Source organism: Pholis gunnellus, assembly GCF_910591455.1.
Source record: "Pholis gunnellus genome assembly, chromosome: 17".
Taxonomy (NCBI): Eukaryota; Metazoa; Chordata; class Actinopteri; order Perciformes; family Pholidae; genus Pholis; species Pholis gunnellus.
In genome coordinates this window covers 279,316-291,598 of record NC_136544.1, presented here as the reverse complement: position 1 = coordinate 291,598, position 12,283 = coordinate 279,316, and the positions used below count along the sequence as shown (strand labels likewise).

The following is a 12,283-nucleotide window of genomic DNA, read 5'->3' as shown; positions in this document are numbered from 1 at the left end:
AGCTACAACCCCCCCCCCCCCCCCCCCCATCTCCTGTGTTGGTAAATGCGTCTCTTCTCCTCCCTTCTCTCCCCCCTGCGTGTCCTTTTTAATCTTTAAAAAAAAATCATAATAATTCTAACAACAGACACAAAACAGTCAACAGAGAAAAAAAAAGAATGAATGAAGGTGAAAAGGGAGGGATGGACGTTGTGGGAGTGTTCCTCCTTCTGTGTGTCGCGAGGCTTCTGGGATGAAACGAGCCGTTGTTGACTTTCTCCTCATCCGTCCAACTTCCTTTCCACCCAGTAATCCACTTTTGCCCTCCTCCTTTCTCTCTCTCTCTCTCTTTCCCTCTCTCTTTCCCTCCCTCTTTCTTCAACGTTCATTCAGTAGCTCAAAGAGCGTCACACACACACTCACACTCTAACTCTCAGACAGTGAATATTAGCCGTCTGACCAGCAGCTGTTTCTGGTCGCTGCTCAAAGCTCGACTGCCCCCCCCCCCCATCCTCTTTTTTCAAAGACGGGGGATAAGAAGACAACGTGTGGTCCCTTGCTGTTTTTCTGGGGAGGATTCTAACTCGCCTACTCGCCCTCCTCTCCTCACAATTCCTCTTCTCTTCTCTTTTTTTATTTTTTATTACACTCCCTCTCCCTCCCTCCTCCCTTCCATTTCCCTCTCTCTCTCTCTCTCTCTCGCTCTCTCTCTCGCTCTCTGTCATTCTCTCAGCGCTTCGTTTCTAATTTTGGAAGCATGGAACCTCGGGGAGCGCTCTCCCAAAGCTATTTACGTCCTCGCCTCTCCTCCTCCTCCTCCTCCTCCTCCTCCTCCTCCTCTCCTCTCTCTCGCGTCGGCCAGGAGGAGAGTGGCATGAGGATCCTTTGATGCAGCCGAGCAGGGGAATTCTGCTTCTCCTCCTCTCCTCTCTGTATTCCGTGTTGTGCCGTTAGCTTGCGGGTGAGAAGGAAGCGAAGGAAGCGAAAGAAGCTGCAGCGCCCGATCCCTCCCATCACTCCCCAGCTTGTGGGAAATGCATGGTTCCACACGGCGACAGGATTTCGTTGATCACCCCCCCTGGTCTTGCTTTTCGGTTTGGTCGGTGGAGACTCGGTGCACCGGAGGAAACTTTTTTTTTATCCATCCGCAACACGCCAGTCACCGTCACTGTTTTCGGGGGAACCAGCAGAGTGTCAGGACTGCAGGTGATGTCTTGATGACAAGACCAGCTGACCAGAGAAGTCACATTTCAGGTCAAGTCTGCACTTCCTAAATTTGGTTTCATTCCTCAAAGCCAAGCAGAGGAGGAAGGGGGATTTATTTGGACCTGCAGCCGGGGCTGCAAGATTAAAAGAAAGGATTTTAAAGAAGAAATGAAAGGCAGAGGCTACCTGCAAAAACCCCACTGAGACTGCAGCCTGAACAGGATATGTTTGCTGGATTACACAATAAAAGCACAGAGGAGTTTTATGGGGGGGAGTTGATGGAATTCGTGGTGCTTTTTCATTCAGATCGTTTTGCAATAGAAGCACAAAACATTTTTCGTTTTCAGTTTCGAAGTAACCGATTATTTATTCCATCCTGGAACGAGTAATCCACGATTTAATACCTTTTGAAAGCATCTTTCAACGTTTGTGTCCCCCCTTCCCCACCGTCTCTAGCGCCCTGAATCCTAAACTGAACCATGCCGATACCTCGGAAGACGAACTGACTGGGCCTTTTTTCTCTCTCGTTTGTGACAAAAATCGAGCACCGCCTCTCGTATTGGCATGCTGTTGCATCCCACGGTGTCAGGATTGTGCGCCATGTTGCAGACCATCTATGAGACGGAGTCCTGTTTTTCCTCTGCCAGCACAGACAGCCACCACCAGCCTCTGGAGCTCCTGAGTGGCAACCGGGGCTCCAGCACGGCCATGCCCACCGCCGGTGAGTCATCATCTGGGAAAGGAGAAGGTGGGGAGGGGAAGGGGGGGCTGCTGTGTGCTGGAGGTTTTGATGGGGCATCAGACTAAAGGTTTTGAATGTGAAAAGTGTCATTTATAACGTCTGGTGATTAGTTTGTTTGTTGTTGTTTTTTTCAAAGGAAAGGCTTTTGCTACCCTTTCCATACTATGTGTTGGTGGATCATAGAAGCTGTCAGGTGTGTTCGGGTGTTCTAAACACAGCGGGAAGTTAGTTATCATGGTTTTATCAACACGGCCAGCCGTTTGAGGCAACCATTGCTGCCTTTTGCTTCACAGTTTGTGCTGCTTCTCAGAGTCATAACTCAGTCAATGTTCACACACGTTTTCTTGATATCCACTTTCCGTGGATATCATCACCTCTGATGTCCATAAGCTTCTATGAATCTGCTGAGGACTTGCCTGAGAATCATACATTTTTCTTCAGTGTCAAAGTAATCAAGTGATAGCTGTCCGTATAATCATTGGCAAACAGGAATCGATAATAGCTTAACGCAATTTTGCACCGTGTGCGTTTTTTTTTGTGCGATTAAAATGTATTTTATTTTGATATGTTTTTTCTAATCTGTTATTTTCGTAATGAGTACTTTAATACAGACTGCGAATATTACGCAGCAAAAAACAGCTTAATTGTTTTTTCGAAATAAGGTTGATTTTTTGCAGCTTTCGCACCGCGACCAATCAACCAATCACGTTGTGCGTAACAGACTTATTAAAAACATACGCTACAGTAGACAACAACACACACCGTAGTCCGAACTGAGGCAACAAACTTTATTATTCTTTTCAGCCTTGACAAAGGCAGCGCAGACCAGATGCACTCCTTCTGCTCTTGCCTTTCACAATAAAAGCCCTTGACATAAACACAGCGTTACTGTTTATCAGAGGGAACTCTAAATTCACTCAATAAAATAGCCCACAGTAGCTTTAGGCTGTGCAACAATTGACGTCAGACCGCCAGACACTGCTCTGGGTCAGTAGGGTCCCTGTAGTTGGTCCTCTGCCTACGCCAACCTCTTCAAACTGTCTTATTGAAAAAGTCTTCACAATGTCGCAAATTCCCATCAACGCCGGTATGAATAGTTTTGATGCAAAATATTTGCAGATGAGTATTTTCCTGCCAATTTACCAAAATGTCAACAAATTTAACAAAATTGAAAAAAAGTTGTAGCCCACAGCTGACTCACTGACTCCAAGGCAACAGAATACTTCCTGTTTACATCCCCTAAAACCCCTTTATTATAGGAAATGTAGTTCCAAAGCTAAAAGCATGAATATGAAAGAATAATAACATTAATAGCCACAAAATTCCATCTCAAAAATCTCATGATACTATGTATATTTACTGACCCACTCATCTATTTACAAACCCTGTGGACATACAAAGAAAAGAACTCAATAATTTCTAATTCCAAATATAAATGCAACAGAAAGGCATATCAAGGAATCACTCAAGACTTTCAAGGCAAAGCACAGTAACGTCTCCTCTTCACTTTTTACATTTTTTAGGAGCGCGAATGCCACGGGCGCTGTTCCATAAATCACACTCTCTCGTGATTCCCCTGCAAAGTTCCATCCACAGCTCCGTGTCGGTGTAGGCAGCGTGGATGGAACTTTGCAGGGATGACCTTTGTTTGGGAACCTTTTTGAAGAAGAGGGTTTTTTAAACACGGAGAGCGCGAGGACACTACTGTTATCTTTACTTTTCATCCATTTTAGTCCCATTTAAGTGATGGCTCCAATACTGAACGCACATCTAAGAGTGGGAGCAAAGAGAGACCAATGTCTTTTTGTCGGTATTCAACGGGTCTCGGCTGTCAAAGCGAGGTGAGCCCTGTGCTCGAACCAGCAGGTTGTTAAGTTCTAAGCAGGACGTACTTCCGCGCTAATCTTCTTTTTTTTTTGTGTGTGTTTGTGTTCAGACTTTAACAGGCTTATGCGTTTAACGTGACGCCGGCGAGAGCACACGCACTGATTCGATTGCTTGGCTCCAAAAGAAATAAAAATAAACGGCCAGCGACTAGAAGCCCAGTGTATAACACCACAGACGGCATCCTCTTTGGATGACCTACAGTCTGCCAGCCCATAATACTTCTGACCCACCCAGCAGTCCCTATGGCAACGCCACCCATGTGACTCCCCCCTCTCTCTCTCCCTCTCTAAGCTTCTAATTTGTCGAAAGTACACACGGCCATTATACTATTTTTGCCTCTCTCTCTCTCTCTCTCTCTCTCTCTCTCTCTCTCTCTCTCTCTCTCTCTCTCTCTCTCTCTCTCTCTCTCCCTCATCTGGCTTTTTTTAGTGTTTTGCAGGGCTGATGTCATAGTGTCTATTTTCTTTTGGTGACGCAGACCGAACAAGACAAGGGGGGCGGGGGGACGGAGAGAGAGAGAGAGAGAGAGAGAGAGAGAGAGAGAGAGAGAGAGAGAGAGAGAGAGAGAGAGAGAGAGAAGTGAAAAGACGAATATTGGTTTCCAGAAATACCTCCCAGCAGCAGCTGTGTGAGATCAGAGAAAAGGGGGTACAAAGAGTGAAAAGTCCTCCGAACTGGACATCAACCTACACACCTCTGTCTTCTGTCTTTATGAACCAGGTTTTCACAACCAGCACTCGGTGTAGCATCTTTGTGACAGTCAGACGATGGCTATACATGGTTAACGTAATCAGAAGAAACGGATAAAAAAGCAAAGTCAAGATTTAGGTTAAAACGACATCCGGTTGGCTGCTAGACCAATTGTGTTTTTGTTAAGCTCCAATCTTCCTGGCTTAGTTCATTGCTGAGATCAGTTTCAGCGTTTTTAGGTGGACCGCTTTCCTTTTTTTCTGGTTGTTAACTTCTTCTTCTTGAGTGTATTCCAAACTTAGCGGACCCATAAAATGCTTCCCGTGTAGGAGGCTTCAGACGGTAGTGAGTGAACCAGCAAACTTCAGTCGCTTTAAAGCAGGCTTTCTAAGGCAGAAGTTTGAAAATAAAAAAATAAGTTGCTGAAAGTGTTGGACGGAGCTGCAAACGGGGAGTCAACTGGGGTCCGTCGCCGGTGACGCGTTCTGCCACTGCTGGTTTTCACATAGCAGTAAATTTAATATGTAGCTTTGGACTGTCGTTCAGGGAAAACATACTCGATGCAAGTAACCATGCACACTAGGATATTGTTCTGTAAATAACGTTTTCTTGGTAATCTAAGAACACTTTGTGTTTGCTGCTAGTCGGCAAACGCTAGAACTTTGGCACTGTCACAGTGAGCATATTAGCATGCTGTCGTTAACATTCAGCACAGAGCACCGCTGCAGGTTTCGAAATGTTAGTTGTTAGTACAAAACAAGCGCTTTGATTGCCTCGCCATTTATTGTTTTTTTGTCACCGTTCTCACACATTTTACCAAACGATCGATCGATTAATCAAGACTGCAATTGGCAAATTGATTAGAAATAGAAATGATTGTTGCAGAAGTGTTGGTAGCAGTTCAAGGAGGAAGTCCACATATATATATATATATATACACTACCGTTCAAAAGTTTGGGGTCACCCAGACAATTTCGTGTCAATTTTCAGTTTCTTCGCAATTTCTCGCATGGAATAGCTTCATTTCTAAGAATAAGAATAGACTCCTTTTCTGGCCATGTTGAGAGTATAATCGAACCCACAAATGTGATGCTCCAGATACTCCTATGTAGATATTTCATTAAAAACCAGACGTTTCCACCTAGAATAGTCATTAACCACATTAACAATGTATAGAGTGTATTTCTGATTAATTTAATGTTATCTTCATTGAAAGAAACAGTGCTTTTCTTTGAGAAATAAGGACATTTCTAAGTGACCCCAAACTTTTGAACGGTAGTGTACATATCAGTGGTGGGCCGTCAGTAGGGCTGCACTATTAATCGAATTTTAATCGCGATCACGATTTTGGCTGCCGCGATTAAATGAGCATGATCGTCTGCAATATTGACGTTTAAAATGCGTGCTCTGCTACATATCAAATCAAGCGCTTCCTCAATTAACAGTCAGCCAACCACCAGGGGGCGAACGAGATGAGAGCTGTCATGCGCGCACCCTGTAGAAGTAGAAGAGTAGAGAGACGGGAGCTTGAAGGACGAGTACTTGTGCTTAATTTATTTACACGCCGGCATGTCACGTCTGTCACTACATGGTCGCGCGTTTACAATTCCCCTGCTCTCTGTATCACGCACAGCGGTGTTCCGCCCCGATCCGCGCGCACGATGCAACATTCGCTCTCCTGCGAGTAGCACCCCCCACCTCTGTGTCTCTAGGTAAGAAGAGAGGCCCCAGGCCTGCAGACTCACCCAGTGCCTCCATGTGCAGTTTAAGTGAATGGGACGATATTGTTGATTGGCATAGTCTTCAACCAATCAGATCTTCAATTTGAGATTCTTAGACGCACCAGAGCGGCCTGCTGGCCTACAGCTACGTCAGCATTAGCGCAGAAAACATTATATTTCCTACAATTTAAGCTTTTGTATTTTCCAAATGCACTAGTATTATTCAAACGTATTGTTCGGTTTGTAAGCCTCGTACTGAACGGTTTAATACGAATACGTAACGTTATATAATTGCAGCCCAAGAAATAATAACCCCAGCTGTGGCACCATCATGTGGTTATAAGGTGGTATTTCAGCAGTGAAGGCCCAGGTAAGAAATGCACAGCCCGCCACTGATATATATATATATATATAAAATCTCTGCTTCCTTATTATTCTTCATCAGTTTTAGCTAACTATGCGAAAAAGCGTCATGATTTTGAGTTTTGAGTCATATTAGCACCAACGGAATAATACAATCTGTTTGTACCAGGATTCACTGGCTGTGTAACTGCAGCGAGCTTCAGTCTGTTAGATCCCGACATGATTGACTGAAACCTTGCCTCTTTGTCAGACTGCGCGTCAAGTGCGTGTGTGTGTGTGTGTGTGCGTGTGTTTACCAGACTATAAATGTATTCGGTTTGACGTCAGACGCTGGCTGCTGTGGAATGCTGCTCTCTTGCCAAAACGGACCGTTGCGCGCATGTACACACACACACACACACACACACACACATAGGGACAGTGTGTGTGCTGTAGTGGAAAGGGGAGACACGTGCGTCACAGTGAAACACCAGAATATTTGTTTAGGTAATTTAGATGTGAGTGGCTGCACACAGACACAAACACGCGCACACGCACACACAAATACACACACACATACACACACACACGCACACTGACTTATTTATCCTCGGCTCTCAGTTTTAGGACTTTTTAACAACTTTTCTTTCTGGAAACGGCCGCAGTGGCTGGACCAACCGAACGGTTACGAAAAGAAAAAAAAACTGTGCTGCTTTGCCGAACGTGTGTGTGTGTGTGTAAGTAAGAGGAACGTAGTCACTTCATTCTGCACGATATAACCAAAAATAAGCTGTGACGGAGGATTCGATTTGCTTCTCTCTCTGAGGTCAGAGGTCAGATTGTCGTCACGATCCTCCCCTCATGGGGCTAATGAGCTCGGCCTAATTGTGGGTGTCGATGTTTTGATCGGCTTTTGGACCCACGTGGGACGCAGGAGCAGAAAGTAAAGGGATGCGCAAAAGCAACAGGATGCCTCGGTATGTAAAGGTCATAGGTCGGACTACACAGTAGGTAATTCCTGATTGGATTTCCTCCTTGGCGAGCAGACGGGTAACATCCTCCTGACATCCCAACACTGATCTAATAGCAGGGGGGGGGGGATTGGTCAGCCGAGGCCAGGAGAGCGTAGTCGGTCAGCACAGGTCGGGGTCACTGCCCTGCTCAAGGGCACATCGATGGGATTCCAAGAACCCCCACACACACACACACACACACACACACACATCTATCTCCCCCTCCCCCGTCTGTCTATCAGGCAGCGTGCTATCATGTTGCAGCTAAGCTGATATGGGAGCTTCCTATCTGAGTGCTAGCATTGTAGCTACGCATACACTGATGCCATAAAAAGCTAAACAACTGCACACAGAAAGTGTGTTTCCATCCAACATCATGCTCAATATTACTTTTCTATATTCGATTCCATCAGGCACTGGTGTTAGTATCACTTCTTATCCGCTTTATATTTTTTACTCTTCTTTGTTGTTGTATTTAACTTTTTGTATTGTAGTTTAATTTTTTACTTTATTTGACCGTACTCTTATTGCTATTGTGTTCTATTTTGCAATGGTGTCAGTATTATTTCTTTTACACTTAATAATTGTTTTTCTATTGTTCATATGTGTTTATATTTTTGCTATTCTTCTGTTGAAATCTTGAAACTCTGGCACAAGAATTTCCTTCGGGATTAATGCATTTCTCTCTTATCTTCTTATCTTATCCTATATGCATTTTTTATTTTGTAACAAAAATCTGAGCGGGGAAAAATAGAGCTTTGTAGAGATTGAAAAATGTGGCTATCGATAAAAATCGAAATTATAATATTATAATTGTGTGGATTTAAACGTCCACTGAAGAGACAGTGTTTTGTGTGGTGCAACAAAGAAACTATCACCTTCATAAAGTTAGATGGAAAAAGTGTGCGTGATGAAGACAAAATTAATGATTTTTTAAAAAAATTTTATATATAAATGCAATAAATACCGTATTTGTTTTTAATTCACTGTCTACCAAATACACCCACTTAACCTCCAGGTGTCCACACAAAAGCAGGAGTCCCCGCCCCCCGAAACGCTCCACTTCATGGGTCGAAAGCTTCAATAAAGTCGATGAAGATTTGAAACGATCGCGTCTTTCCCGCATCTTTTCGTTTCACGAGCTCCAAAAGGTCAACCAGCGGTGCTCTGGCGCCCACTGCAGGAAATCCCTTTCAATTCGTCACGCTGATTAGCTCAAGTGTCGGCACCCAAATCCAGATCAACACCAGACGGCACAACACCGAGGGAGAGACGTGCATGTTTAAAGTTTTAACGTTTCTTATTACACTCATATCTGATCAGTGCTGGGCTGATCCTGTAATTCTTCTTCTTCTTTTTTTTTCTTTCTTTCAGCTACAGATGACAGCAGGCTTCTCTGGCACATGTTAACATTGACCACAGTGTCCTTTAGCCCCGTGGCTCTCTAACTTCTTTGGGCCAGGGACCCTTAAAGAGGAGAACATTTCACAAAGACCCCCCCTCTCTTCATAACACATATTATGCGTATGTTTACTAGCATGCAATTAGAACTACTCGTATTATAAAACTTACCAACCGTAATACTTCATGGTGATGAACGGACAGACATTTCAATTTGAATCATGTTCTGATAAGATGCATTAATATAATCTTTTATTAGTCCCACAGGAAATATGCAACTTGTGTACCTTTTTAAAGCGTCGATCCTTAAGATTTCAGTCCCAATTTGTATTTGAATGAAAACAATGGAGTATTGCAGTCTGAAGTCTTGGGCTGCTTCCGAAAAATTCCATACAAACATGCTATTTCTCAGAATTGGGTGCATAGTTCAAAGAAAACTGTAATACAGCATTTTTTCCCCGGGCATGTCGCCACAGTTGGTAATACTGCAAATATATAAATCTTGCAATGCTTTCCTCACCATTGTGTTACCTCCTCCAGCAATAGATAAGTGACTAAACAGACATTTATCGGAATGAGAATCCGAGATTGCCACTTTAAAAAGAGGTTGTTTTTATTTATATTGCATTTGGACTCATCTTGACAGCATTTATAGCCCACATTTCAGGTAATTTATCTTAAAAGCTTTCAGAAAAATGAACAGTAGCAGGACCAGCATAGTCCTAATAAATCCAGATGTTTAAACTAACCCGTCTGCAGCTGACATTCTGTAAGTGCTTCAACTTAAAAATATTGAACTTACTGCTACGTGTCACAATCACAAGCTTCTATTGGTCCAAAGCTAACATGAGTGGGAGTAATGGAGACTATATGCTTGTTTTGTTGGTGCAAATGGTAGATGGACACAGTTTTAATGATACAGAGCAATTTTATAATTCATAGCAAATTATTTTGCAAACCCCCTGACAGTGTGCCACTGACCCCACTTTGAGAACCACTAGATTAGCCCATAGACTGCATAATAGAAGTGGACGAAGTCGTCGTGACATCACCCATTGGTTTGTGGACAGCGGTTTTCAAGCCTGAAATTTGGCTCTTTAGCGGTCGCCATCTTTTTTGCAACCAGGGAAGAGAACTGACCATATTTGGACTGTGGAGGAGTGACGGAGTAATGTAGAGACACTGTATATGGCTCTGGTAGCCAATAGCCTTGTCAATCACAAGGTAGCCCCGCCCTAAAACATACTTCACTTTATGGTCTGTTTGACTATAATGGACCATCATTTATTAAATGAACATCATGCTGTATTGAAGAAGACTTGAAACTAGAGATTGAGACCATAAACTCATGTTTACAATGTTTACTGAGGTAATAAATCAAGAGAGAAGTAGAGTCATTTTCTCAGAGACTTTTTGCAACCAGAGGAGTCGCCCCCTGGTGGTCAGTGGAGAGAATGCAGGTTTAAGGCACTTCTGCATTGGTGTTAGTGCTGGGCGGTATGACCAAAAATGTGTATCACGGTATTTTGCACAACTCTGGCGGTACCACGGTATGTCACGGTATTCTTTTCAAACTCATACACCTCACCATAAGTTCAAGTGTGCGGAAAAGAAACACTTTTATCTCAATGTTTCCGCAGCACTGGTTTGGGAATGCAGTCTTTTTAGCAATTTAAATTGTTAAAATCAATTACAGATATTTTGACTTTCACATATAGATTCCCATGAGTTCTGCTCTATGATGTCTTTTCTTGTCTCCCCTCCCTGTAACACGGTGTGGGTACATCTCACTGGAGTAAGGAAACGTATCAGAAGACCCTTATTTGATTGGCTAAACTGCATCACGTGACGTGATTTACAACGCATTGGCCTGTGTTTTTCCTGCGCCGCTGAACAAGTGCCTTAAATGCTAGAAAGGAGCGTGAATAACTCCGCTGCTTTAAGGCAAAGGCCCGCGACCCACTGAAAACGGGTCCGCGACGACCCACCAGTTGAGAATCTGTTCTACAGGATCGTGACGAGCGGTGAACAGCTGTTTGTGTGGCGTGTCTTCCGTCTCTTTCGGTTTCCTTCACCTACATTCCCCTGGGTCCTAAGCCCCTCCAAGTACAGCTTCGTATCACCCTTTACGTACCAACGTACATTTATAACAAATACCACACATATTACACGTAATCAGCGTTGCATATGTGTCAAACTCTATCGGTGCATCTCCGGTCTGTCTATGTTTATCCTGCATCGCTGTTCTGTAATGTAACGTTACTGGAGGACGGAGCCTCTCCCAGCTGTTAGCAGACTGTTGTGCTAGCAGGCGAGTGAGCTGTACCCAGCATGCAGTTCGGCGGTGAAATTTTATAAATGTACAATTATTAGTGTTACAAATTGTTTATGTGTCACAGACTGTTGTGTCTTGGTGTTTTGCTCTGTTAAAGAGCGTTAGTTGTGGGTTGTTGATTGTTATAAAGTTATAAAGTTACGACCATGACTAGGGGTCCGTCTCAATACAGATAAGATAACTAGCTCCATTGCCAATGTTTTTGTTAGTGAACATCATCTTTAGCAGCCTGTTGAAGACTGTCAACAGTATTCTGGCTATGCACCGGTATGATGGTATGTGGAAATTCATATCGTACGGGAAATTGAAACCGGTATACCGCCCATCACTAATTGGTGTCACTTTTTTTAGAAGCGGGGGTTGCCACCTGGTTTACCATAGCCACGCTGAATATTGGATAGGCTAAAGCCGAGTGTTGCTAATAGTAACACTTGGGTGAATCTAAATCGATGCTAGGCTAATGTTCGTCTTGTGGCTATTTTTAGGTTGGCAGCACGTTGGGTTCTTCTTCTTTTACAACGCTGTGACAGCTCATCTGAATGAAACGGGAACTGCCTCTGTGTGTGTGTATCGAGTCTGACAACATTTTCCGGACTAATCAATCGGTCTGTTTCTCTCTCTGTTTGTCCGTCCCACAGTGGTGGAGGTGAAGAGCAGCCTCCCATCGGGCATGCAGAGCCCAGTAGGAACAGCAGGCGAGCAGAGAGAAGGAGGAGGCGGAGAAGGAGGTGAGTAGGGAGTCAAGAGTTACTTAAAGGGGAACTCCACCGATATAAGAACACAAAGTGAAGTAAGCAAATAGAACAACGTAATCAGGATAAATAAAGACGACCTCTCGTCTTTTTTTTCCAGGTGGGGGTCCAGGAGAAGGCCCAGGAGGAGGAGGAGGAGGCCCAGTGGATCTGCGGACCGAGCCCAGGGTGGGGTCTCTGTCTGGGGGCGCGGCGGCGGCGGCGGCGGCGGCGGC

At 44.1% G+C, this 12,283-nt stretch overlaps 1 protein-coding gene across 1 annotated transcript; it reads left to right on the top strand.

The window, feature by feature from the left end:
• Window positions 1-1,522: 1,522 nt before the first annotated feature.
• On the top strand, window positions 1,523-12,257 carry LOC306709188 (uncharacterized protein; the record flags this gene model as incomplete). The annotated part of the gene is made up of 3 exons (XM_079177251.1): window positions 1,523-1,906; window positions 11,955-12,044; window positions 12,169-12,257. Coding segments are annotated over exons 1-3 (336 nt in total), but the record flags the coding sequence as incomplete, so codon positions are not given.
• Window positions 12,258-12,283: the final 26 nt, after the last annotated feature.